Consider the following 25,561-nt stretch of genomic DNA (forward strand, 5'->3'; position numbering starts at 1 on the left):
TGCTGACAGCCAGGGCCCCCGGGAATGGATGTGGCTGGACAAGGACCCTCGTCCTTTTACAGCCAGGCCCACCGTGAGCCCCACGCAGTGCTCCAGAGCCTGTCCCAGGACAGGATCGTGGCAGGGAGGGTGCTGTACCTCCAGGACAAGCACGTGCCCCCACTTAGCCACCGCAGCTCTTCCTGGCAGGCGCCTGTGGTCAGTGAAAGGTTGGGCACGAAGGGGCAGGGCTGGGTGTGCCCGACGGGGGTGGGGTGGGGCTGGGGAAATGGGGAACAACGTGGCCCTGAGTTCCAGAGGTGGAAGGGACCCGTGGGCGTCCCCAGGCCACCCCCGCCAGCCGCGTGCGCGCAGGCAGCAGGAGGGAGCCCGGCACCGCGCGGGGTAACGGCGGCTGGCGCCCCAGACCGGCGCCCGCAGGTACGTGTCCCCCGCGGGCCAAGCCCCTTCCTCTCTTCCGGGTCGTGGGTCCCGGGCGCAACAGGCTGGGAAGGCGGCGTGCGGGCGGCGCAGGGTCCTGGGTTCCCGCAGCCCGCTCGCGAGCGCGCGACTAGAGGACGGGCACGCGCCGCCGCGTGTGCGCGCAGGGCGAGCGGCCAGCGCGGGAGCCGGAGCGGGAGCGCGCGCAGGCACGGGCGGCGCGGGCGGCCAGTCGCCACCGCCGCCGGGACGCCGGGTGTCTGTCTGTCTGTCCGCCAGCGCCGGCGCGTCCCAGGCCCTCCCCGGCTGGGGTGTCTCCGCCTGTGGTCGCTGCTCCAGCCACCCCCTGGGCTGGCTCCGTGGCCACCTGGTAGTTACTCCCACCCCCAACAAGTGTAAGACAGTTAACCCTTCGTTTCCCAGAGCTCGGGGCACCGGCCACCCTAAGATGCCGTTTGGGCCTTTCCTTTCCTCCGCTCGCATCTGCGTGGGCCCTCTTCGCGTAAGACAGCTTGTCACGCCCGGGGCACTGAGACCCAGGCGCCCCCCTGCCACCAGGGGAGGCGGGTGGGGGGGTCGCTGGTTGCAGGGCCCCCCACTCTGGCAATCAAATGGTCCAACAGAGTCAGCAGCGGCCGGTAGTCCTCCAGCTGCAGAGCAATGACCGCGGTGGCCCCGGCGAGAGGGCACAGGCAGCAGGTTTAGCAGTGGGCAGAGGACAGAGCCCTGCCTTGGAGCCGGACGCTGCATGGCTTTGGTCAGGTCGCTTGCCGTGGCTGGGCCTCTCTGTATAAGGGAGATACGGAATATTGGCCATGGTCACCTTGCGGAGGGGTGTGAGGAGGAAACAGATGTGAGAATGGTTTGAAATTGCAGATCTGAGATCATGTGGTTACGTTCTGCGTCACTCCCCCTGCCCTCACCCCCACCGCACGCACACGGGTAAGCCTCCAGAAGACGGAGGGAGGGAAGAGAATTCTCGGGCTTAACACGGAAGCCCGGCTGGGCAATAGATGCCACAGACTGTACCGACTGGAGTATTTTCACCTGAGAGCCCAGCTCCAGGACCAGACGGCCTGTGTCCAAATCCAAGCTTTTCCCTGTTTTAGAACCATTACCTTGGGCAAATCACCTCTTTTTAAGCCTCAGTTCTCCTTCTGTGAAATGGGCATAACAGTAGAACTTACTTCCTAGGGCAGCTATAAGACCATGCAGGTAAAACTCTTTCCTTGAAAGCCTTGCAATGCCCCCAAATGTCAGCTGTGAGCACTCTTGTTGTTACTGCTATGTTGCACTCTTCTGGGTAAAGTGCTCACTGTAGGGAGAGAAGACCCATCTAATAGGAAACAAAGAATGGAAAACAGGTTCAAGGCAACAACTAGAAGTGTGGAGGTGTGCAGAGGTTGGTGGTGTTCGGGGTGGGGGTGGGCCTTGCAGAGGGGCTGGCTGACAGGGGACTCTGGAAGGATTGAGCACTCGATGTCAGCAGCGATAAAGATGATGAAGGTGGTGGTGGAGCAAAGAACATGAGCATCAGTATTCCTGTGTCATCCTTCCTAGCTGGCTGGCCTCAAACAAGATGTTTTAACTTTCTAAGCCTTAGTGTCTCACGGGGAAAGTGTAGATAATAATGCCCGCCTCACAGAATTTTTATACAAGTTAAAATCAAATAATCATATGAATGAATCCAGCACATGATAGGCCCTAAAGTGATCTGGGGGGATAATAATACTTATGTTCCAGTTGTCTGTTGCAGCATAACAAACCACATTAAAAGATATTTGCTTAAAATAACACCCGTTTATTTTGCTCACAAATCTGCGATTTGGGTAGAGCTTGATGGGGATGGCTTATCTCTGCTCTTTACAGCATCAGCCAAGATGGCCCAACGGGGGCTGGAGGATCCTCTTCCAAGATCCCATACTTGTACGTGGCAGTCGAGTTGACCTGGCTGTCAGCGAGGAGCTCAGCAAGGGCTGTTGGCCGGGGTCTCAGCTCCTGTCAGTGTGGGCCTCGCCGCAAGGCTGCTTGGGCTTCCTCACAGTATGGCACTCAGGTTTCAAGCGAAAGTATCCTAAGAAATGGGAACGGCCAGTCTCTTCAGGCCTGGGGAGTGTTGCCGCCACTGTACTCTGTTGGTTAGGTAGTCATGGAGCCCACCTAGGTTCAAAGGGAGGGGACTTATGCCCCTGCCTCTCAATGAGAAGAATATCAAACAGTTTTCAGCCATCTTAGATCTACCACAACTTGAAAGTCTTCTCTTTCGCTTTCTCCTTTCTTTCCCCCTGGGTGCCATGGTGCTGAATCCATTAATCTTTTGCAGAGCATGAAGTGGGAGGACCAGCAGAGATACGGATATCCATGACTAGGGCCTTAGCACGGTCTGATTTGGTCAGAATCAGCTTCTCGGGGCCCGATTCAGGGCTGAGGGAGCAGGCATCCTATGTGGTGGCCTCTCTAGCGTCTGTTTCCCTGGAACCTCTGAGGGTCCCGCTCTGTCAACCCCAAGCCTTTAAAAGAGGAGAGAGAAGTCAGGGAGAGAGCAATTTGGATTCAGGAAAATAAATTTTAGCAGGTGGCCCCGGGTTGAGTGTAATGAGCATCTCCGTGGCTCTTAATTCCCTGGAGAAGTCTGTTTGTTTTTCAAGAGGGCTGCTGCCTGGGTGTTTGGAGTGACTGTTGTCATACATTATTAGGCTATTAATTGATAGGTTGGAGCACTCACTCCGGAGGCAGGTGGGGGTGGCAGACCCAGGGGTTGCCATGGCAACCTTCAGGCCTGCAGTCTGTGCTGCGGGCCTCAAACAGGAAGGATGCCCGGGCAGCTCAGACCCTTTCAGAGCACAGACTCTCCTGGCTGAAGTCCCTCTTTCAACAGCAGGCTTCTGTGGTCATGCATCCCCTCCTCCGGCCACCCACCCACGCCCTGAGAGTCCAGACGCACCCTCTTCCTGTTGCCTCATCCATATCCTGTCTCCCCAGTTGGTTAGTTTCTCACTTCAATTTCAGCCCCGCTGGCCTTCCAGGCAGGCTGCAGGAAAAAATGGAATATAGATTCATTTATTCATTCCAACATTTGCATGTTTTTGGTGTGCATTTTCCCCAGGGGAGAACGAAACAGACCCAGTTCCTCCCTCCTCATGCAGCTTTCTGCCTACAGGGGGAGATGGGCATTAACAGAATCATGCAACTTCCCACGCATTACGTGGGTAATTATTAAAATACAACGAATCCGACCTCCACTTGAAGCCCAGTGCTGCCACTTGCCAGCGTGACCCTTGGCCTTGGGCAGCCCTAAGTTCTCTTCAGCGGGGAAGCTGGGATGATAGCATTTACCTGGCAGGTTGCTGTGACAACGACCAAGGCAACCCATGGAAAGCACAGTGCCTCGCACATAGTGGCAGCTCAGGGCACCTGAGCAGCCCCCCCACCCCCCATGTCCCCTTGCTCAGCACCCATTCGCCATTTGGAACTCACCGGCCACCTTCTTTCTATGTGAGGAGCCCTGGTCCCAGCTCTCTCGCAGCCTCAGTGATAAAACAGGAGGCGTCACCATTTAGAAGTCTCAAGTCAGCCAGGAAGATGAAAAGGACCCAGGGAAGGACCAAGGTCAAGTTAATGCTGTGGGAGCCCGCTGGAGGGAGACAGGCTCTCCCTCTGGGCATGGGGGAGGGCTGTGTGGATGAGGTGGTATCTGAGAGGGACCTTAAAACAGTCCTCCAGCTTTGGGGTGTGTCAAAAAAAACCCGGGGAATTGCTAAAAATGCAGCCTCTAGGATCTTATCCCTAAGTGACTCTGATTCAGTGAGTCCAGGGCAGGGCCTGGGAATCTGCATTTAACAGGCACCCAGGGGATACTGACACAGGTGTCCCGAGGCTCATGAGACACACTGCCCTGAGGAATGGGGAAAAGCATGTGGGAGTGGTGGGTAAGGGACATTTCAGGGGAACAGAGGCTGGGAAAAGGGTGGGCCACAAGTGGGGCCTCACAGCACAGGGTGTGCCAAGGGCCTGCGGGGTCCTCCTCCCTGCCTGCACCCTTCAGCCTTCTGCCCCCCAACCCAGGACACGGCTCACAGCCCTCCCCTGCACAGAGGCTCCGTCTCCACCCCCCTCACAGCTCATGGCTGGTTGGTTCGTGTGGCTTCGGATTTATTGCTCTTTTCTCTCTTCTTATTAGACTTTGTCCTGGTTGAAATAGGAGTGGAGGGCATTGTCCTATTTCCTTCCTTCCTTCCTTCCTCCTTCCTTCCTTCCTTCCTCCCTCCCCACGCCCCTTCCTTTAGTTATCAAGTATTTGTTTAGTCCAAACACTTGTGCAACACTACGCTAGCTGCTGTGACACAGAGATAAAGGTGGGCGTCAGCTCAGGCCTGGGAGCCTGTGAGACGTGGGGACTCTCAGGCCCCACCGCAGACCTGCTGCACCGGAAGCTGCGCTTTAACGAGGTTCCTGCACTTTAACGAGAGCGCACACTCACCCTTGGCAAGTGCTGCTGTACAGGGTCTCAGTGTAACAGGGTGGGTGTGCAGGCAGAATAATCCCCCCAAAGATGCCCAATTCCTAACCCCCAGAACCTGCGACTGTGTTGCCTTATGTGGCAAGGGGGATTAAGGTAGCGGGTGGAATCGAGGTTGCCGATCAGTTGGCCTTAAAGTAAGGACATTGTCCAACGTTATCACAAGGTCCTGAAAAGTGGAGGAGGGAGGCAGGAAGGTCAGAGTCAGGTGACGCGATGACAGGAGCAGAGGCCAGAGCCGTGCGATGTGAGAAGGATTCCATCCAACACTGCTGGCTTTGAAGACGGAAGGGTGCCACGAGGAATGCTAGAAGCCTCCAGAAGCTGGAAAAGGCAAGGAAACAGATTTCCCCCAGACCCCCAGCAGGAAAGCAGCCTTGCAGACAGTTCGATTTTTGCCCAGCAAGACCCACGTCAGACTTTGGATCTTCTGAACTGTAAGATTGTTTCCAGCCACTAAATTTGTGGCAATTTGTTACAGTAGCAATAGGACACTAACACAGTGGTCAAGAGCCCTGTCTTTGGAGTCAAATTGCCCTAGGTTCAAATCAGAGCCCTGCTGTTGACCAGCTGTGTGACCTGGGCAAGTGGCCAGTAACCTTTGGGTATCATTTGCCTCATTTATAAAACAAGGATAATCCCTGCCACATGGGCTTGATGCGAGGGTTGAAACAAAATTCTTAGGTGGTGGCACGTGCCTGTAGTCCCAACTACTTGCAAGGCTGAGCCAGGAGGACTGCCTGTGCCCAAGAGCTCAGGGCTGTGGTGCACAATGCTGGCACCTGTGAATAGCCACTGGACTCCAGCCCCTGTCTCTGGAAAGAAATTAAAAGAAAACAAAACCAGAAATTATTTGGAAGGGACTCAGCACAGCACCTGGCTCAGAGGACATGCCCAGGAAGTGGTGATGACGGCTCTTCGACCTCAGTTGCTCCAGGCTCTTCTCTAACCTACGAGGGCCTTGGTGCCAGTTTGCTAAGTTCTCTGCCGTCCTCCTCTTGGTTGTTGAAGCTTCCTGCAGAGCCATCCTTAATTCAGACCTGGCCCCTTTTGAACCTGCAACAACGCCGGCACCCCCAGGTGCCCAGGTGACCTTTGCTCCTTGCATGTCAGCATGTGCTTAAGTGGAAGACCAGGATCGCCTTCTAGACAGGTCAGTAAAGGTCCCTGCAGTCAAACTGCAGATGGCTGATGACAGGCACCTCTTGTATTTGTCAAAGCCCCGGCGGAGCCTCTAAGGCCGCTACCCCAACTAGCCTCAAATCTGTAGAGTAATTTGAGTAACCCTCAATTCCCCTATGGGGAATAAGGTGGGGCTCTGTAGCAGATATCTCACCAAGGTGGCCTGCCCATCCTCTCCCCCGGTCTAGGGTGGATCAGATGGGGGGAGGACTTTCTAGCCTGAGGATTTGATGCCGCCATGGTCATCATCATCATCGTCATCATCACCACCACCACCATTGCATCTGTACTAACTCTTCAAGGACCTACTAAGTGCCAGGCACTTGCTGGGCCCCATCTCCTTTGATTCTCACAGGAGTCCACTGGGCAGCAGGGTATGTGATTCTCAAGGTCACATAGCCAGAAAGGGGCAGCATGGGGACTTGAGTTCCATGGTCTGGCCCAGAGCCTCTGCTCTCAACCTCCATCCCACATTGTCCCCCAAGTGACGCTGGGGTTGCTGCCTTGTGCTGGAGGCCTTGCCTGGTGCCACCAGCCAAGGGAAGACCCTGGGGTCCTCTCTATGCTGACCCCAGGCTGCCTGGATCTTCGGGAGGCCAGGGGTGGTGTTGGGCCCTGTTGTTCTCAAAGCAGCCTCCAGAGAAGCTCAGAAAAGTCCACCTGCCCAGATGTGTGAAGCAGATGCTTACGTTGGGGGCACAATAAGGCTGTCCAGGGCTCAGTCCGACCTTCTGGGGCTGCCATCCCAGTGGGGGTCGAAGGTGCTTCACAACTGCCATCACTGGGGAGAGGGAGATGAAAGGGGGAGGGGCCGGAAATGAATGCAAGTGGCAGGCCTGGCCCAGTTTAGGCCAGTACGTCTTTCCAGGACGGGAGGAGCACAGGGGGTGGGGGTGCCCACGGGGCTCAGGCGTTCTCATCCTCTGATCGGTGGCTGCTCCCAGGATTCTGCCACTTTGGGCTGAAGGGCAAAACCTGGATGGGAGGAGGGGGCCAGGGGCTGTTCCTCACGCTACGTTTCTATTATAAAACTACTTTTCCTTAGTTGTAGGTTTACCTGGAGAAGTTTACAAGGCGGGTGGAGGTTATGGGGCCTCTGCTTGGTGTCACTACTACTTCTAGTCCTCCCTTCCTGTTTGGGTTAAAGACAAAATCCCAGCACCAGCATAAAACACAGCATGGGCTCTTTTTCCCCTTCCCAGGTGGGCACTTCACAGCGCACAGGGGCTTAGCCAATTTGAGTAAAACCAAAGGAAGCTTCACACCTCATTCTGTACCCCAAGGGTCCAGCGGGGAAGGAGGAGGGGGGCCCTATTCCAGGTGAGGTGTAGGGCAGAGGGGCTGGGCAGCCTGGGGCAGCTTCCTGGTCCCAGAAGGTGCTGGGGGGAGGGAGGGACACCGTGCCATCAGTGGTTCCTGCAAGTGTAGACAGTGATGGTATAGACAGCCTGTTTGTGCGGGGCTGGGCTGTCCCGTAGACAGGGCCAGAGGTGCTCTCTCTGGTGGGGCGTGTCCTGGGGGGTAGCCAGGCAGTCACCACTAAGCTGATCTGTTCTAACTCTCCAGTCCTTCCATATGACGTCGGGGAAAGCCAGCCACACTTCTACAACTTGCATCTGTGTCTAAAGGCAAACAATTGCACTATAACAAGTTGCAGCCTTTTGCCCGTAACCTTAGGCCTATAAGAAGCAGCTGACATAGGAGACAGTTTTTAAAAGGCATGCTTATGTGGTAGGATTTGCTTGGAGGGCCCAGACCCTACAGAAGTGGACTTTTCTTGGACCCCTACCAACATGGTTCCCAGACAGGGGACTTGGAGAAGACGGACCCCACAGATCACCCAATGGAGCAGAGAGAACTTGCAGCCCCAGTGAGACCCACGCGTAGTGTCTGCTGGCTTCCTGGCTCCGGCACCGTCTTCTATCTTGGAGGAGACTCCGTTGGAGGGAGGTAGTTAAGCCAAAACTGCATGGCAGCTGAAGTCGGCAGCAGGTTTCAGTCACGGCTCTGTCACCATTTAGCTGTCAGGCCCTGGTCAAGAGGCTTTGCCCCTCTGGGCCTGCGTCTGAGGAGTCTGGGCTGGGAAACCTCCGGGGGGTCCTTTCCGCCCCCTATGCTGGGAGTGTACGAGGGAGGGAGTTCAGTAAGAGCTGCTGAGAGCCAGAAGACCCCGTGAGGCCAGAGCCCTGTGCTTGGTCCCTGCCGTGGGCCACGTGGTTTGAAACATCGATACTTACCTTCTCCCTGCCCGCAGGCTTGACCCCACTGCCCTGGCTCTGTTGGTCTGCAGGGCAGGGTCCCACCTGCCTTCGGCACATGGGGGTTCCCCACCCTCGCTGCACTTTAGAATCGGCCAGGGAGCTTTGAAAAGCATTGATGCTGGCACCTCACCTCCAGAAAGCATGATTTAAGCAGTCTGGGGTGGGGCCTGGCATTTATACACTCCCCAGGTATTTTCTCATGCACGTGGCCAGAATTGAGACCTACTGACCCAGATGTTGGCAGCTTCCATCTGCCCCTGCCTGTTTTCCTGTTGTTGTTGCCGGTGTCCACACTACAGCAGTGACCACGGTGTAATCTAGTTACTGGGCAGAGGCCTGAGGGCTCAGGTGAGGCCCCCGGGGCAGGGGTTCAACATGCTGCCTCTCCTGCTACCCTGCGGGTGCACAAGGGTGGTTTGACTGAGAGCATTAGCACACCCTCTCCTCCTGCATCCCCCCAGTTCCCAGGGCCCCTGGCCCTCATTCTGGCTCTCCCACCCCCCCCCAGGGCTGCCCATGGACTCTGGGGGTGTGGGAGGCAGGGAGGATGCGAGGAGGGAGCAGCTCCCCCGCCGCCGCCTCTGGCTGGCGAGCGGTTCCTCAGCAACCGCCCAGCCTGACACCAGATTGGAGTTCACATGATTCTGCCTCAGCACAGGAATGGGCAGCTTCCAGCTGGGGATTTTCTAGATGGAGCTGGGAGGCTGGGTCTGCGGGAGATCACTGGAGGGAGGGCTGGGGGCCCAGCTGCAGGAAGCCGGCTGCTTGAGGTTTGCGTGCAGAGCCCAGCTGGGGCGGGCAGAGTCACAGAGGACTGTGCCAGACTCCCCCCTCGGAGGACTCCGTGCAGCCTGATTCCCGGAGCTGCCGCTCCTGCCTGCACCTGGCTGCAGAGACCACACGGCCTTGCTGGGGCCCAGGAGGCTCAGGAGGGTGGTGCGGGCCGGGCTCCCTCCAGCTATTTCCAAACTGCTGGTTATTTATGACCCATTAGTGGGTCAGGAAATCAATTTAGTAGTTTGTGACCTGCATTTTAAAAAATGAAATAGAACAGAAAATATCAGGGTGCGTGGCAAGTACTAGGGTAAGTATTGCTTTCGGGAAGTTTGTTTCTTTGTACGGATGCGTGCGTGTGGGTGTCTGTGTGCGTGTCTGTGCGTGTAGCGTCGCGGTGTAAAGTGTGTTCCTTGCTATGGTCAGAAAAGCTCAAAGGCAGCAAGTTGGTGCCTGGACGCCTGGGTTCTAGATTCCGATTCCCCCCGTCCCAAACTTACTGTGTGAGCTTGAGCAACTGGCTTAGCCTCTCTGGGCTTCAGGGTCTGTGAAATTGCTTAGCAATGCCAGCCCCACCTGGCGCACAGGGTCAGCATGAGCCCAGGTGGGACTGAACTTTGAAACAGTTGCAAGGGTGTTGGAGATGAGATTCTGTTGTCTGTGCTCTCTTGCTGGAGTGAGGCTGTTACGTCGGGGGAAGATGGGGACTAAGGAAAACTGCAGCCTGATTTCTACCCCTGCTCAGAGGGAAATAAAAAGGTACTTTTGGGAAATGAAATAGCCTGGTCTAAAGCGGGGAGAGGTTTGGCCAGCTAAAGGGAGGGGAAGCTGGGCCCACAGGACACTCCCCAGCTCTGTGGGCTTGGGGCTCCCAGGAGCAGCCCCGGCGCCGTGAGTAACCGTCTGTGTGCGTGCCGTGGTGTGCGCCACACGGAAGAGCAGGGTGACGAATGAGATTATTGTTTATGTGCCGGCTGAAATCGAGCATTGAGGTACCTCCGCCTTCTGGCTTGGAACGTGCAAGAGACTCCTAGCTTACGTCAAAGAGGCCTTTCCTTCCTGTGGGGGCTTAATTTCTCTTGATCGTTAAAGTCCTTGGAGGCCTCCACACCGATTAGTATTTGTCTAAAGATTTGCTTTGAGGTGTTGAGTCACTCTGTGTGTAGTTTTTCTCAGTTTCTTAATTCTGAATTAAGAATTTCTTAATTCTTTTTTCTAACACCCTCTACCCTGAGAAACCATGAACTGGGTACATCAGGGTGAGTTTTCCTCAATGGGTGTTAAAGACGTGGCCTGGGAGAGCATCCTCCAGGTGCAGGGGACTAGCCCAGGGCCACGCCTGGTGACCCTTGCAGTGGCATCTGTGAGGACTGGAGCTTGGCTGAGCTCAGGGATTGAGGGTGGTTGTTCAGGGACAATCGTGGTAAACAGAGTGTGGCATCAAGGAAAGTGTGGCCCAGCTGTGGAGTCCTGAGCATGTTGGTTCATCTCTCCGAGCCTCAGTTTTTCCATCTGTGAAATGGGGGCTGAGGAGACTGGTACTGAGAGAGTGAACACACAGAAACTGCCTGGCAAGTGGAGGGCTCTCGACAGATGTGGCTTGATTCTTCCACGCATCCCCGTTTTTCCATGTACAGAACACTTTTGCATCCACTGTGTTCTTTGATTTTTGAGGAGCAAGGTTTCTATGGAGGCCAGGTATGGAAGGGGCACTCCTGGCAAAGCACGGTTTCCAGCTGGGTGTGCCTGTCCTTAGGGAGTGGCAGAGGGCAGAGCTGGCCGCAGTAAGGCCTGGACCTGCGGGAGCAGCTGAGCAGAGAGGAGGCCACGGTGATCCTTCTTCTTCACTTTCTTGTTTCTATTAGTGACGTCCCCACTGTCCCAGCACCCAGCCCCAAAACCTCCCACCATCTTCCTATCCACTCACCCACCCACCCGCTCACCTACCCACCACCCATTCATCCTTCTGCCCACCTTTCACTCATCTGTCTCCACCTACCTCTCACCCATCAGCCCATCTGTCCACCCACCCCACTCTACCCATCTACCCATCCATCCACCCACCCCACTCTACCCATCTACTCATCCGTCCACCCACCCCACTCTACCCATCTATCCATCCATCCACCCATCAGCCCATCCATCCACCCACCCCACTCCACCCATCTATCCATCCCTCCACCCACCCCACTCCACCCATCTATCCATCCGTCCACCCACCCCACTCCACCCATCTATCCATCCGTCCACCCACCCCACTCCACCCATCAGCCCATCCGTCCACCCACCCCACTCTACCCATCTACCCATCCGTCCACCCACCCCACTCTACCCATCTATCCATCCGTCCACCCACCCCACTCCACCCATCAGCCCATCCATCCACCCACCCCACTCCACCCATCTATCCATTGTCCACCCACCCCACTCTACCCATCTACCCATCCGTCCACCCACCCCACTCTACCCATCAGCCCACCCATCTACCCACCCCACTCTACCCATCTACCCATCTGTTCACCCACTCCACTCTACCCATCAGCCCATCCGTCCACCCACCCCACTCTACCTATCAGCCCATCCATCCACCCACCCCACTCTACCCATCTATCCATCTGTCCACCCACCCCACTCTACCCATCAGCCCATCCGTCCACCCACCCCACTCTACCCATCAGCCCATCCATCCACCCACCCCAGTCCACCCATCTATCCATCCACCTAACAAGTAATTTTTGAGAGCCTTTAAGGACCAGGCACCGAGGAACTTCTCAGATTTGTCCCTGGCTGTTCCTCACCACCCTTCTGTCAGTTTCTACAGCTTCTTGTGTCTCCTTTCTGGCCATGCCCACCTCGCACCTCGATCCAGCCATGCCAGGCTACTGGCCGTGCCCCGAAGGTGCCTGTTCTCTCCCTCCTGCGTCTGGCCAGCTGCACACATCCTCCTCGGGCGGAAACTCCCCTCCGCCTGGGCAGCACCCAGTCCTGACCTCGGCGTCGCTGTCTCTGCTCAGGAAGGCCTTTCCTGACCGGGTTAGGGCCCCTCCTGTGAACTCTTGTGGAACCCTGTGCTCTCCCTGTGAATTTGTTTTGCTTATCTTCTCCCTTCCCCCGTGAGACTAAAAGCCACTTGACACCGGGGGCCAGGGTCTAGTGCCTCCCATGTCGTGGACACTCAGTGAGTATTTGTTGTGTGAATGACTCCTTGGGCAGATGGAGGGGAAGATGGCTGGGTGACGGGAGGGCCGGGGAAGCATTTGCAGCAGGTGTGACTTGTGAGATGCGAGTTAGAAGGTGGCTGGGAGGGCAGCGAGGTGGAGACAGGAAGCCGGGTGGGAGGTGTCGTGCTGCCTCTGGGGAGAAAGTTGTCACCAGACCCATCTAGAGTGCGGTGAGAGGGCCGAAGAGGAGGATGTGGACATGGGAAATACTCAGGAGTTGAAAATCGTAGATCTTGGTAATTAGCAACGGCTGCGGATGAAGCTGAGGGAGGGACCCGCAGGCCCGCCACCCCCACGTGAGTGATCGGGCCGGGGGATGCGCCTTCCCAGAGTGGACGAGCAAAGAAAATGACGGACCAGGCGTGGGTCGCGCTGAGGATGTCCCGTGAGGTGGGCGGAAGGTGGTTATGTCAACCTCTGCAGCCTGGGGGAGGCCTGGGAGTCATCGGAGTATAGGAGATGCCATCCCACAGAGAGTGCACACGCAGTAAAAACAGTGAACCAACTTTCCACGTGCGTGGGAGAGAGGCCCGCAGCACCCACCGCACCCTGCCTCGTGTGGTAGTCACCCGTGCATCTGGCATTCCCGTCTTATGCGCTTGGGGGTTCCTGAGGGTGGGAGCCGTTTCTTGTTTATCTCCAAGTCCCCCGTGTCCAGCCCGGTACCGTGAGCATGTGGCTGCTCCACAGGTGCCTGTCCAGTGCAAGCTACAGGTACTGGGCTGGGCAATCTGCTCTCAGTGGACCTCAGTCTTCTCGTCTTTAAAATGGGGACAACAACAGGGCTCTTGTAAAAGTAGGAGAAGAGGACAGGAGTAAAAAGCTCTGTAAACTGTGAGATATTCTGCAAATAAAAGATGTCAGTACTCACACAGGTTCAGTCACTATTTCTTTCTTTCTTTTTTTTTTTTTAAGACAGAGTCTTGCTCTGTCGCCCCAGCTAGAGTGCAGTGGCATCAGCCCAGCTCACAGCAACCTCAGACTCCTGGGCTCAAGCGATCCTCCTGCCTCAGCCTCCTGAGTAGCTGGGACTACAGGCACATGCCACCACATCTGGCTAATTTTTCTATTTTTTGTAGAGATGGGGTCTCACTCTTGCCCAGGCTGGTCTGGAATTCCTGAGCTCGAGTGATCCTCCTGCCTTGGCCTCCCAGAGTGCTGGGATTACAGACATGAGCCACCGTGCCTGGCCTCAGCCACTATTTCTTGAGAGCCTGAATCAGTCTGAAGCTCACCCAAGGGCTGTGTTCTGGTTCTGCCCACAAGGTTCTGCTGGGTCTGAAGTTCCCCTTCCAGCCACCTCTGCCCGTGCCTTGGAAGTTCGTGTAGGAAACATCCTCAGGAGCTGAACTCTAGATCTTCTAGACTCCCCTAGTACCTTGCCACTCAGAGTGTGGGCCAGCAGCTTGTTTGAAATGTAAACTCCTGAGCCCCACCTCTGATCTGAAGAGTCTGAAACTCTGCAGGTGGAGGTCAGCAATCCGTCTCAAATCCTTCGGGTTCTGATGCACCTGAGTTCAGGAACCACTGCTCTAGAATACTAAAACCCTCTTTTTGCTGCAAAATGAATGTATGTGGTGCTTTAATCTAAACATGGTAAATGTTTCTTCTTTGCTCTGCAAGCATGAATATTTCTGACTTTAGTTTCCAGAATGAGGTTCCTGCTGGCCTACGAAACAGGAAGTTCCAAACTGTCCCCCCCCACCCCCACATGTACACCCACCGCGGATAAGCAGCGGGCTTCAGGCCTGGGGACTTGCAATGAATGTCCAAGACCTGATGGGTTGTGTTTTCCCGGTGGCTTCATTTACCCGGTTTTGGTGGAGCCTGGGGGCCGGTGCTTGTGCATGGATTTTACCTTTGTGCGAGTGGATTTTATGTGGATTGCAGAAAACTGAAGTAAATTCAGAAACGGGAACTGTCCTGGGAAGGGGACAGTGGGGGACCTCCTCACGTGTAAGCTGGTGAAGCATTTGGCCCCACGTGTGTGCGCTAGGAATTCGGGGACTGGAGAGCTGGCAAGAGGAGGGCGAGTGGCCGAAGTCTGACGCGCTGGGCTATGCGCGGAGTTTCGAGGTCACAGGCCTCAGCGGCGTCCGCTCCTCTTCCTCTCGCCGTCAACAAACAGACGAGACTGAGACACCCTGTGCGCCGCTGCTGGAAATGTGACATGGTGCAGCCACCATGGAAAACGGTATGGTGGTTCCTCAAAAAATTAAAAATAGAATTACCATATGATCCAGCAATTCCAATTCTGGGTTTTACCCAAAAGAATTGAAAGTGGGAACTTGAACAGATCTTTGCACTTCCATGTTCTCTGCGGCATTATTCACAATAACCAAAAGGTGGAAACAACCCGAGTGTCCACTGACTAAGGGATACATACAATGTAGCCTGTGCATATGACAGAATATTATTCAGCCTTAAAAAGGCAAGAAATTCTGACACACGCTACAACATGGGTGAATCTTGAAGACAGTATACTAAATGAAACAAGCCAGGCACAAAAGGACACATACTGTATGATTCCGTTCATATGAAGTACCTAGAGTGGTCAGATTCATTAAGACGGAAAGTGCAATAGAATGGTGGTTGCTAGGGACTGGGAGTTATTATTTAATGGGTACAGAGTTTTAATTTTGCAAGATGAAAGTTCTGGAGATGGAAGGTGGTGATGGTTGCACAACAGCGTGAATGTACTTAATGCCACCAAACTGTACACTTAAAGATGGTTAAAATGGTAAATTTTATATTACATGTATTTTACCACAATAAAAACAGTAAGAAGCCCCTGAGGGTCTAAGCCAGCGCCCTGGAGAGACAGGGGGGTGAGACTGACCGGGAAACTACATCTTCTGGGAACTGAGAGGTTGGGAGGTGAGTCCCAGGCGGGGACTGCAGGTGGCAGGGAGCTGGGGTGTGCAGCGAGGAGACCTGGTTTCTGGTGCTGACGCTTCCCTCCTTAGGCTGGCTTTGGGCAGGTCATTTCCCCTTTGGAGCCTCTGTGTCCTCACCTGGAAAACGAGAAGTGCCATTCACTCTTCATTCACGAAGTATTAACTGCGTGGCTGTCGTGTTTCGGGCACTGTTCAAGCTGCTGGGGAGACAGCAGCAAACAGGGGGACAAGGCCTGTGTCCCAGTGGAATTTATGTTGTCGTGGAGGAGACAGACCTCCGCTGTCCACCAGCAAAGAAACAAACAGGGAAAAGATCAGAGGACGATAGGAGCTCTGCAGCGCGGGCACATAAGATGATGTGATGGTGACCGGGGAGGGGGCTGCTTTTTAGGTGGGGTGGGCAGGGAGGCCTCGCGAGGAGGTATCGTTTCCGCCGAGATCTGGCAGAAAAAGAAGCAATGCTGTGTTGGGAGTGGGGCGGAGGGCAGAGAGAGGAACTTCGGGAAGAGGCGGCAGCTGACGCAAAGGCCTAAGGCAGGCCCGAGGTCAGGTGACTGAGGCAGGAGAGCTGGCCAGTGTGGCTGGCGTATGGTGGCGGCAGGCAGGGCTGGGGGAGCTGGAGCCGGATCACACTGGGCCTTGTAGGCGTGGCGAGGAGTTTCGATCTTACTCTAGGTGTGTTAAGAAGCTGTCTCCGAGGATTTGAAGCAGGGAAGAGGACGGCCTGGTTGGCATTGTGGAAAGATTGCTGTGGCTGCCCTGTGATGAGGGCCCGGGAGGGAGAGCTGGGGTGGGGACGAGTGGGGGACAGAGCTGAGACAGAGAGGAGAGCTTGGTGTGGGGGTGTTGCTGGGGGTGCTTTGGAGGGAGCTACAGGAAGTTGGAGTCCAGGTGAGAGGGGTGTGGGTATGGACCAGACCCATCTCTTGCCCATTTCAGAGACACGAAAGCTACAGTCCCTTTTCCCAGGACAAGTGCACAGACATATATATTTACAAGATTGAGTGTGTGATTTCAGGGAAACTCCTCAAATTTATCTACCATGAACCCCAGGACGGAACTGCTGGGTGGATGTCTCCAAGCCCTTCCCAGCACGCCGTGCCCGCTTGCCTGGCTCTGGCAGCCACTGGGCAAGGCCAGGGCAGGAGGAAGGCTGTGGAGCATGGGGCCGTGGCCAGTGGCCTGATGAGACGTTGGTCATGGACTCTGAGAGGTTTCCCTTCCGGGTCCCCGAGTCCCAGTTTGACTCTGGTCCAGACAGTGCACAGGGCAGGCGGATCTGCCGGTACTGAGCAACGGCCCCATTCAGACCCGCTGGTTCAGAATTTGCAACCACACCGACCGTGCATTCCCAACAGGGGTGAAAATCCATTCTTGGCTGGGCGGGGTGAGAAAGTTTTAGATATTACAGTGATCTGTCACCCTCCAAAGGACCACAGTACAGAAGCAGCAGATCTGTGATATTAAAATTTCATCAGGGTTGGGGAGGGAGTGGTTAGGGAAAAAAATGTCTAAAAAGGCTCTTTAAAGTAGTAATCATGAAAAAAGAGTTGCAAAATACTGATTTTGATACTGGGAGGTTTTTCAACTGAGAGGAGTTAAATCAATAGAGCAGCTCAGGCTTTTCATCTTGATATACTTATAAAGTAGGCTTATGACAAATCATTTTATTCTGTCTTGTGTAACTTGGTTGTGTAGCTGGCATGTTCTTTGTGACATTCTCAGCAATAGGAACGTCTAATTGGAGTAGGTAGGGTCACCGCCTCGTACTGCGGCCCGTGCACTTTTACACCCGTCAGTCCCCGTGGCCCCGATGCTGACCTCCAAGGGCAGGGATGTTTTCATTTCCATTTTATAGGTGAGGAAACTGAGGCTCAGACAAGTAAGTGTCTCACACAGACTCACCTGGGCCCTCACCTGGGCCCACACCCTGCCCCCGGCTCCATGCAGGAGAGGGGAGGTGGCACTCGCCGATGGGCCCCAGGAGCCCGGCGGTGCCTGCAGGAAGCTGGACTGTGTTTCTTGCCAGAGCGCAGGAGGATGGGGACGAGGTTGGGCCTCCTCTGATGCCGCCTGGAGAGGCCCCGGGGAGGGGCTGTGGCCTCTGTGTTAACGGAGTAATTCATCCATTCGAGTAGAGCGAATGTGGGTGACACTCATTGCTGGGGACGAGGGCGGCTGCTGCCGTCACTGTCACATGTGGAATTAATCTTTGCCTCGAGCCTTCCTAGGGGAGCCGGGCTCAGGAGGGGCTCATGCTCTTGAGAACCCCTGGCCTTACCTACAGCAGCAAGGGACCAGGAAAATAAATAAGGGACAGAGTGAATAAGGGAAGCCAGGGAAGGGGACAGGGAGAGACAAATCACATTTCAGGTCCTGCTATGATGACCCGTTCAGATATTCTAGCTGAGCTAGAGTTGGTTGGCTGCTACCTCTCCTTCTACATGAAATGAGTAAGGATTTGGGACAGGGCCTGGCACACGTATGCAGGTGGCAGCTACTGTTATTCTAAGGCTTTCCTGCCTTTGGCTTTCAGGGGCTCACCCCCCGCCAGTGATGCCCAGCCCTTGGTAGGGCTCGAAGCACCTTCTACAGACGGGATGGCGGTGGAGAGACCGGCCCAGTCCCACAGCCCATGAGAGCGGAGGCCCCTTCCGGCCCAAAGATGGGGAACAGCACTGCAGACAACTCCTCGCTGAACTGCACCATCGACCACACCATCCACCAGACGCTGGCCCCGGTGGTCTACGTCACGGTGCTGGTGGTGGGCTTCCCGGCCAACTGCCTGTCCCTCTACTTTGGCTACCTGCAGATCAAGGCCCGCAACGAGCTGGGCGTGTACCTGTGCAACCTGACGGTGGCCGACCTCTTCTACATCTGCTCGCTCCCCTTCTGGCTGCAGTACGTGCTGCAGCACGACCACTGGTCGCACGGGGACCTGTCCTGCCAGGTGTGCGGCATCCTCCTCTACGAGAACATCTACATCAGCGTGGGCTTCCTCTGCTGCATCTCCATCGACCGCTACCTGGCCGTGGCCCACCCCTTCCGCTTCCACCAGTTCCGGACCCTGAAGGCGGCCGTGGGGGTCAGCGCCGTCATCTGGACCAAGGAGCTGCTGACCAGCGTCTACTTCCTCATGCACAAGGAGGTCATCGAGGACGGGAACCAGCACCGCGTCTGCTTCGAGCACTACCCCATCGAGGCATGGCAGCGCGGCATCAACTACTACCGCTTCCTGGTGGGCTTCCTCTTCCCCATCTGCCTGCTGCTGGCCTCCTACCAGGGCATCCTGAGGGCCGTGCGCCGCAGCCACGGCACCCAGAAGAGCCGCAAGGACCAGATCCAGCGGCTGGTGCTCAGCACCGTGGTCATCTTCCTGGCCTGCTTCCTGCCCTACCACGTGCTGCTGCTGGTGCGCAGCCTCTGGGAGGCCAGCTGCGACTTCGCCAAGGGCGTCTTCAACGCCTACCACTTCTCGCTGCTGCTCACCAGCTTCAACTGCGTGGCCGACCCCGTGCTGTACTGCTTCGTCAGCGAGACCACCCACAGGGACTTGGCGCGCCTCCGCGGGGCCTGCCTGGCCTTCCTCACCTGCTCCAGGACCGGCCGGGCGCGGGAGGCCTACCCGCTGGGCGCCCCCGAGGCCTCGGGGAAGAGCGGGGTCCAGGGCGAGGAGCCCGAGCTGTTAACTAAGCTCCACGCCGGCTCGCCTGCCGGAGGGGGGTCCCCCATGGGTGGCTCGGCCTAGCCTGGGTCCCCCACGCTGGGGCCAGGGGAGGCCTGAGCTTGCTGGCCAGCTGCCCCCCGCTTTGCCAAGCGCAGGTGCCTCTCTGTGCGGGAGGGAAGGATGGGTCTGTGGAGGGGGAATAAGCCCTGCAGGCTCACAGGTGTCCTCTTGGCTGGCCGGGACTCGGCCAGGCTGGGGCTCCTGGGGGGAGGAAGACTGAGCTGTGGCTTCCGGGAGGTTTTCAAAGAGCAGCATGAGAGGGGCTGTGGAGTAGGGGGCGCATGGGGTGGAGGATCGGGAGGTGAGGTGGGCAACTGGGTGTCTACCTGCCGGGGCCTTCCAGGGCCGTCGTCGTCACAGATGATACCTCTCCAAGTGCTGTTACCCGACGATGGGACACATGAAGATGTACTGTCATCATGAACACTGGAGCCCCACCCCACGCAGGGTGAGAAGGGAAGATTGGATGGGGAGAAGGAAGGTGGGGGGCGTCTGGGGTGCTGGGAGTGGAGCGAGGACAGTGAGGGTGTGACGGGCAGAGGAGGACTCTAGTTCCAGCCACATCACGGTTTCATGGGAGGCTGAGCAGATCCCCAGCCTGAAGGCTGAGGGAAAATAAACCCCAGGGCTCCCTGGGGAGATGTCTGTGGTCCTTAAAAAGTCAGCACTGAAGCTCAGGGGTCAGGACAGGGGCCGGAAGCCAGTGTGTGTTTAAGCAAGTGCCCGACACAGATGCCTCCTAATTAGATTTGTTTCCCAGAAGGGCCAGACCTGAAAGCCTGGGGTGGGTGGGACGGGGGAGAGTGTGTGTGTTTATGGTTAAAACGCCACAGTCTCCATGACAGCTGTGTGCCAAGACCCTGAGGCTAGGGCCGTGTGACCACAGTACCCCATCCCCTCCGCCCTGTCCCCTTCCACGCCCGCTGTGGAGTGTCTAGCAGTCTTGGAGAGGGGAACATGTTCTCCCCGACCTCTCGGATGTAAGAGCAAACACCGCAGAGGTGCGCTCCCTCGCAGCCCTCAGCCAGAGGCCTGGGCTTAAATTCTGCTCTGGTTTAAATAGCTGCCGTGACAAGGAGAAGAGGTGACCTCTGTTCTCCATCTCTGCTCCACTGCCGGATGTCCCACCTCACCCACCTGGAGAGTGACGTTAGGAGCGTGCACCATGTGTAGCCCAGAGTCCTGACTGCCATCTTTTGTTCTGTCCTGAAAGGCTGGGTAGGGGCTCATCTCTCCTGTAACTTTGTGCCTGACCATGTTGAGGTATCCCTCCCACCCCCCACTCCCCACCCCACACAGGGGTTTCTCCTGTTCAGTTTTGCAACAAAGTTTCCTGCCCCTGAGCGCCATCCCTTCAAGGGTCTCTGGAGAGTGGCAGGGAGGGGCTGTGGGGTCCTTCAGCCTCTTCCTATTGTTCAAACACAAGGGACTTTGCCTCTGCAACATGCCAGGCACAGCCCCTGCTCTGGTGACCATGCCAAGGACCCCGAGAACTACCTGTGCTCCAGGAGACCGGCCCACCTCCACAGAAATGCCAGCCCTGCAGACTTTCTGGTCAGTGAGCCGGGGCCACCCGTCACTTCTCAGGAAGGCTGGGGATTCGAGTTCCTCAGAACCAAGAGACTAGGTGGGCTTAATCCTGGGGCGGATCCAGCAGTAGGGAGCAGAAGTTGGCACACTGGAACATTTCTGGAATCTGCCAAAGGGGGCCAGGCAGAAGGCCTTCCTCAATCTCACTTCCCTTCTTCTCCCCAACCTCCAAGAGGTTGATCCTTTACCCAGTGTCTCTTACCCTGTCGGTCAGGGGTGCCCAGAGGCAGGTAGCCCAGACTGGATGTGCCGCAGGGAGGCATGGTTACTGTGGTCCCAGGGTTATACTTGACTTTGACTGGGCAGCCCCTGCCAGATCCTTGTGGAGGGCCTCCAATGACCTGGGAGGTTCTCTTCCCCTTCCTGGAGGAGAAAGTGACCCGATTTTAAGGTGGCAGAAATGACCACACAGCCAGGAAGAGCCCACTCCTCCCCAGCCCAGGATCTTACGGGGTCAGTGGCACTGGTTGAACTCTCCATGCCGCCTCATTCCACAGTGTTTCTCTCTGTTTTGACCGTAGACACCGGTGTTTCCACTGGCATGGACTGGGATGAGCTGAGGGCAGTTCCACTTACTGTCAAGAACTGTATTTTTGTATTGTCCTCTCTCTTATGTCAAGTCTGTGTGTGCTGACTGTGCCATGGGTTCATGTAGCAAACTTCAGTCTGCAAATAAAGCAAAGTAACCACTGCAGCGGGAGTACTCTGCAGTCTTCCAACACCGGGGTGATCTAGAGGGCCTTTGAAACACCCAAAGGACCAAGGAAGGTCCAAAGATTGACCTTCTCAGAGAAAACGTGAGCAGAGCAACTGGGGGATTTGCACTTGATCGTTCAACGGTGGCCAAGGAGGACGGAGCCCCCCCAGTGAAGGAGGGTCTGCTCTCCCTCCTCTTGAGATTCATGAAGTGTCTGTATGGTGTTGCAGGTCCACTCTGGGACTTCCCTTGGCCACCTCCCTTTTGAGGACAGAGCCCAGTCCTGTGGTTTGGAGACTGTCACTCCCTCTGTCCTCAGCCACAGGACCCCTGGTACTTGCTGGGTACTTGCTCCCCACGGCAAGGGAGGGCTCAGTCAGACCTTCTCCTCCTAACTAGATGAGAAGATTCCCAAAGCAGAAGGGCCTGTTGCAATCTTCTCTTCGGGGCTGTCCTCAGTGGTTGGGTTTTGTTTTGAGAGGCCAACATTTGTTGACCATCCTCTTTAGGCTGGAGCGTCTTCTCCACCGTGGCAGACTCCGTGTTTATTGCTAAGGATTAACTCATCATATTAAAATGTAAATTTGGTGATGGTCACTTAATCTCTCTCTAGGTCAGACTCCTGGAGGCCGGAGTGTTCCGGAAGAGTAGATCCTTCTTCCAAACACACTAAGTAAGGACATTATTGGGGATTAAGACTTTTCTTTCCAGAGAGAATGGGTGGAAGAAAAAGTCCATCTGGTCTGGACTGAAGGTGACAGAAGCCATTAAGATTCCTTTCTTCTTCACCAGTGTTGCTTAGTAAGAGGAGGGCTCATCTTCCTGTTTACACACACTGGTCTGCAGGTTGGCCAGATAAGAGTGGGAGAAAATTTTGGCATGAAATATATCTCCATCTGCTCCTTTCCCCTGGCTAGTACAGCCGAAAGAGAGCCACACTCTGAACTCCGGGCACAATGCTTTTCTGAAAAACCTGCTTCTTGCAGCTGGTGACCCTGCAGCTTCCATTCCTGGAATTCATCTGACAAGACAGACAGGGGTCTTTGATGGTGCTGTGATTTGAATGTCCCCTCCAAAACTCATGTTGAAATTTAACTGCCATTGTAACACTATTGAGAGGTGAGACCTTTAAGAGGTGATTAGGTCATGAGGGCTCTGCCTTCATGAATGAATTAGTGGCGTTATGGAAGAGGGTCCGTCATTGTGAGAGTTCAGCCCCCCTTTTTCTCTGTCTTGCCAGCTTGCTTGCCTTTCTGCTTTCTGCCATGGGTGACACTTGCCAGATGCTGGTGTCATGCTCTTGGACTTCCTAGTCTCCAGAACTGTGAGCCAAATAAGCTTCTGTTCTTTACAAATTACCCAGTCCATAGTATTCTGTTATAGGAGCAGAAAATGGACTAAGACAGGAGCAGAAAATGGACTAAGACAGATAGCATTGATCCTGGAGTCACAGTGGTGGAAATGATGAAATTGTAATCCCATTTGCTTTAATTCAACAACTATCAGAAGAAAATCCCTAGGTTAGACATTAGATACCAGTGCTGGGGTGTGCAAGACAGGTCAGACTATCCAGCTCCCTCTCCGTGAAGTATCTACATCCCTCAAAAACAATAGTCCAGTCTCTCTACAAACACCACCAATGACAGCTAACTCACTACCCACAATAAGTCATTTCAGGGTTGGGCAGAAAATCTTAACTCCCAGTGAGCCAAAGTGGAACCACTTTACCCACAGGAGCCACGTAGCCCTTGAGGTACTGGTATTTGAAGATAACTTTCATATCCTACTTCTTAGGCTAGAATATACAGCAACAACAAATAAACGCCCAAATCTCACAGTGCCTTAAAACAATAAAAGTTTACCTCTTGTTCATGCAAAGTCCAATGAGAGGCAGCTTTCTTGAAACTGTTTTCCCAAGCAGTGGCAGTGACTGAGGATCCTTCCATCTAGAGGGTCTGTCATCTTGGGGTCTTCCCTTTTCATATCCACACAGGGAAAGGAGGCAGGACAAAGAGAATCTCACAGGGATTTTTTGCCAAGTCTGGAAGTGGTTGATATCCCTGCTACTCATACTCCTTTGGCCAGATCCCAGTCACATGGCCCCAACCTAGCTGCGAGGCAGGCTTGGAAAGGTAGTTTTTCTATGTGTGCAGGAAGAGGAGGCAGAGTTGGTGAGCATCTGGCCAGGCTCTGACAGACAGCTCTTCGAGCCATCTCCACTAACCAGGTTTTAAGCTCTTACCTTCATGGTCCTTCAAACGTGATGCCCAGATCTGAAGTGAGGCTAAGTCCATCTGACCTGTTCCAAAGAGAAAGGGACCATTTTCCTCTCTGCTTCTTTGCTCCTGGCAAGCACATCACATCACTGACATATATTGAGCTTATGTGAGTTGCTGGTGAGCCACATCCTCTCCATCCTGCCTAGAGAGCAGTGGTTTTTGACCTGAGAGTGAGACTTCACTGTGGAGCCAGTGGAAGCCACGTGTGGTGGGCAGAATGCAGTGGGCTGGATGAAGTTGGGGCTAGTGGTCTGCAGGGCTTGTGCAGTGAGAGGCAAATAGCATCCTCAGAGGAATGCCTTTCCCCGCTGGGTGTGGGGCAGCACTTGGCTGGAGGACCTCCGGGGGCTAAGGAGCCCTGTTCCCCGTAGCTGGCTCACTTGCCTTCGAGTCCTGCAGAGCTCTGTGTGTTCTCTGCTGCCTCCGTGTGCCCAAGGTCTCCAGCCTGCCCTTGATATCCACAGAGCAGCCCGTATGCTATTAACCAGGATCCCCTCCCCACAGTGTTCCTGGACATGCCCAGGGGAACGCCTAGACGGCACAGATCCATTCTGCTCAGCACCAGGCCTGTCTCTCATCCTGGCCCACCCCACCATTTCCTGTAGGTCATCTCTTGTGCCCCTGTAACCAGCTTCTCCAGGCTGCACCCATGCCCCCATGCCTCCCTAGACATGGACACAGACCTTTCTCCAAAGCACAGTCAAGACTAGGACAAAAGGGCAAAGCTGAGCAAAACTTTACTAAAGGTCTGAGCTGGAGTCATACTGTGGAATGGACAAATATCTTGGGAATCACAGCTCCAGGATGTCCTTGGGCTGGACCCTGCTGAGGGACCTCCTCCTGACCCTCCCTTGCACCTTGGCCCCTGCTGCAGGGCCACGGGCCTGCCTCTCCCTACAGGGGGCCTTTGGATGCTCCACCAAGTCTAGGACCCCTATTCTCAGCCTTCTCCGGGCTCAGCCTGTTTGGAAACCTCCTTCCCAAACAACTTAATCATCTCCCCATAGATTTCTGCCCACGGTGAAGATAACCTATTACACGGCTATGCCTCAGACTTCTCCATGCCTGCGTAGAATCCTGCTGTTATTCTTGCAAAACCAAAGGCCCATTAGTGTCTTCCCCAAAAACATGAGTCAGAAGAATGCTGGCAGCTTTGCCACCGTGAGTTTTTTCTCTCTTCTCAGCATCAAGATCTCAAAAATGCCCGGGAACCCCGTACTCAGAGGCCCCCACTACACAGAACTCTGCAGTCACAAATCAGGGACAAAAATTGTAACTGTAGGAGACCTGGCCAGCGAGGCTCAGAGCCGAGGTGGCTTCCCTGAGCCGTGAGAAGCCGCAGACGGAGGACTGCGTTCTCCTGACCGTGGTGCGTCGGCCCCGCCAGCAACCCGCACAAGCACGGCCCCTGCAGATGGAGCTCGTTTCCACACCACGGGTTCCATTCTTCACAGCTGTCGCCCGCATAGATTCAAACTAGACGCGCTTAAGGAAATGAAGGAAAACAAGCAGGCCCGACACACACTCAGGGCCCTAGCCGGGGAGACGCACTGTCCCTGCCTGGGTGAGTCAGGCGTCACTCAGCAGTGTGCCAGCACAAGACATTGTACTGGGACAATGGGCAGTGACTCAGTTTCTAATTTTGTTGGGCAGTGTGCAGAGGAAGCTTGCGCAGTAAAGGGCAGGCTGGCTGGAGTCGCTCAGGAGGGCTCTGTGACCCACCCACGGCGTGGCCGCCTCCTGCGAGGGGGGCAAAGTGTGCAGCCCCAGGTGCGGGAGCAGAGGGAGGCGGTGGAAGAAGTGTCAGGGGTGAAGGGAGGTGAGGGGCAGCGATGGTGACAAACTTACGGTTTTTCAGGGGATCTTCTGCCTTAGGAAACAAAATGCTGCCTGAAAAAGAAAACATTTCAAAGATATAAATATTTTGGTGGTGGTAGTGAGTAAACCTTCCATGAAGCCCCAGAACTTCATAAATAAATGTACATTCCACGTTT

At 55.3% G+C, this 25,561-nt stretch overlaps 1 protein-coding gene and 1 long non-coding RNA gene across 8 annotated transcripts; one reads left to right on the forward strand and one right to left on the reverse strand.

The window, feature by feature from the left end:
- The first annotated feature begins 292 nt into the window (after positions 1-292).
- Positions 293-25,561, forward strand: GPR68 (G protein-coupled receptor 68). 7 transcript variants are annotated; one of them, XR_006737655.1, is made up of 4 exons: positions 9,086-9,466; positions 17,811-20,555; positions 21,902-21,961; positions 24,752-25,561. XR_006737655.1 is itself a non-coding variant. In XM_045561973.1 (2 exons), the coding sequence occupies exon 2, from the start codon at positions 17,910-17,912 to the stop codon at positions 19,020-19,022; it is 1,113 nt and encodes a 370-aa protein (XP_045417929.1). In that variant the 5' UTR covers positions 293-420; positions 17,811-17,909; the 3' UTR covers positions 19,023-20,585. The 7 variants fall into 7 exon arrangements, 3 of the variants coding, with proteins under 3 accessions (XP_045417929.1, XP_045417930.1, XP_045417928.1); XR_006737661.1 differs by lacking the exons at positions 21,902-21,961; positions 24,752-25,561 and adding an exon at positions 21,113-21,845; XR_006737667.1 differs by lacking the exons at positions 21,902-21,961; positions 24,752-25,561 and having other exon boundaries at positions 17,811-20,219; positions 20,453-20,585.
- On the reverse strand, positions 2,652-3,918 carry LOC123645595. The gene is made up of 3 exons (XR_006737684.1): positions 3,898-3,918; positions 3,365-3,451; positions 2,652-2,930 (listed from the first exon to the last, which is right to left on the reverse strand). It is a non-coding gene; the product is annotated as an uncharacterized LOC123645595 (long non-coding RNA).

This window comes from Lemur catta, chromosome 1, assembly GCF_020740605.2.
Source record: "Lemur catta isolate mLemCat1 chromosome 1, mLemCat1.pri, whole genome shotgun sequence".
NCBI classification, from domain to species: domain Eukaryota; kingdom Metazoa; phylum Chordata; class Mammalia; order Primates; family Lemuridae; genus Lemur; species Lemur catta.

Excerpts from the sequence above, each read along its gene's own strand:
- GPR68 (XM_045561973.1), top strand. The coding sequence starts at position 17,910 with ATGAGAGCGGAGGCCCCTTCCGGCCCAAAGATGGGGAACAGCACTGCA.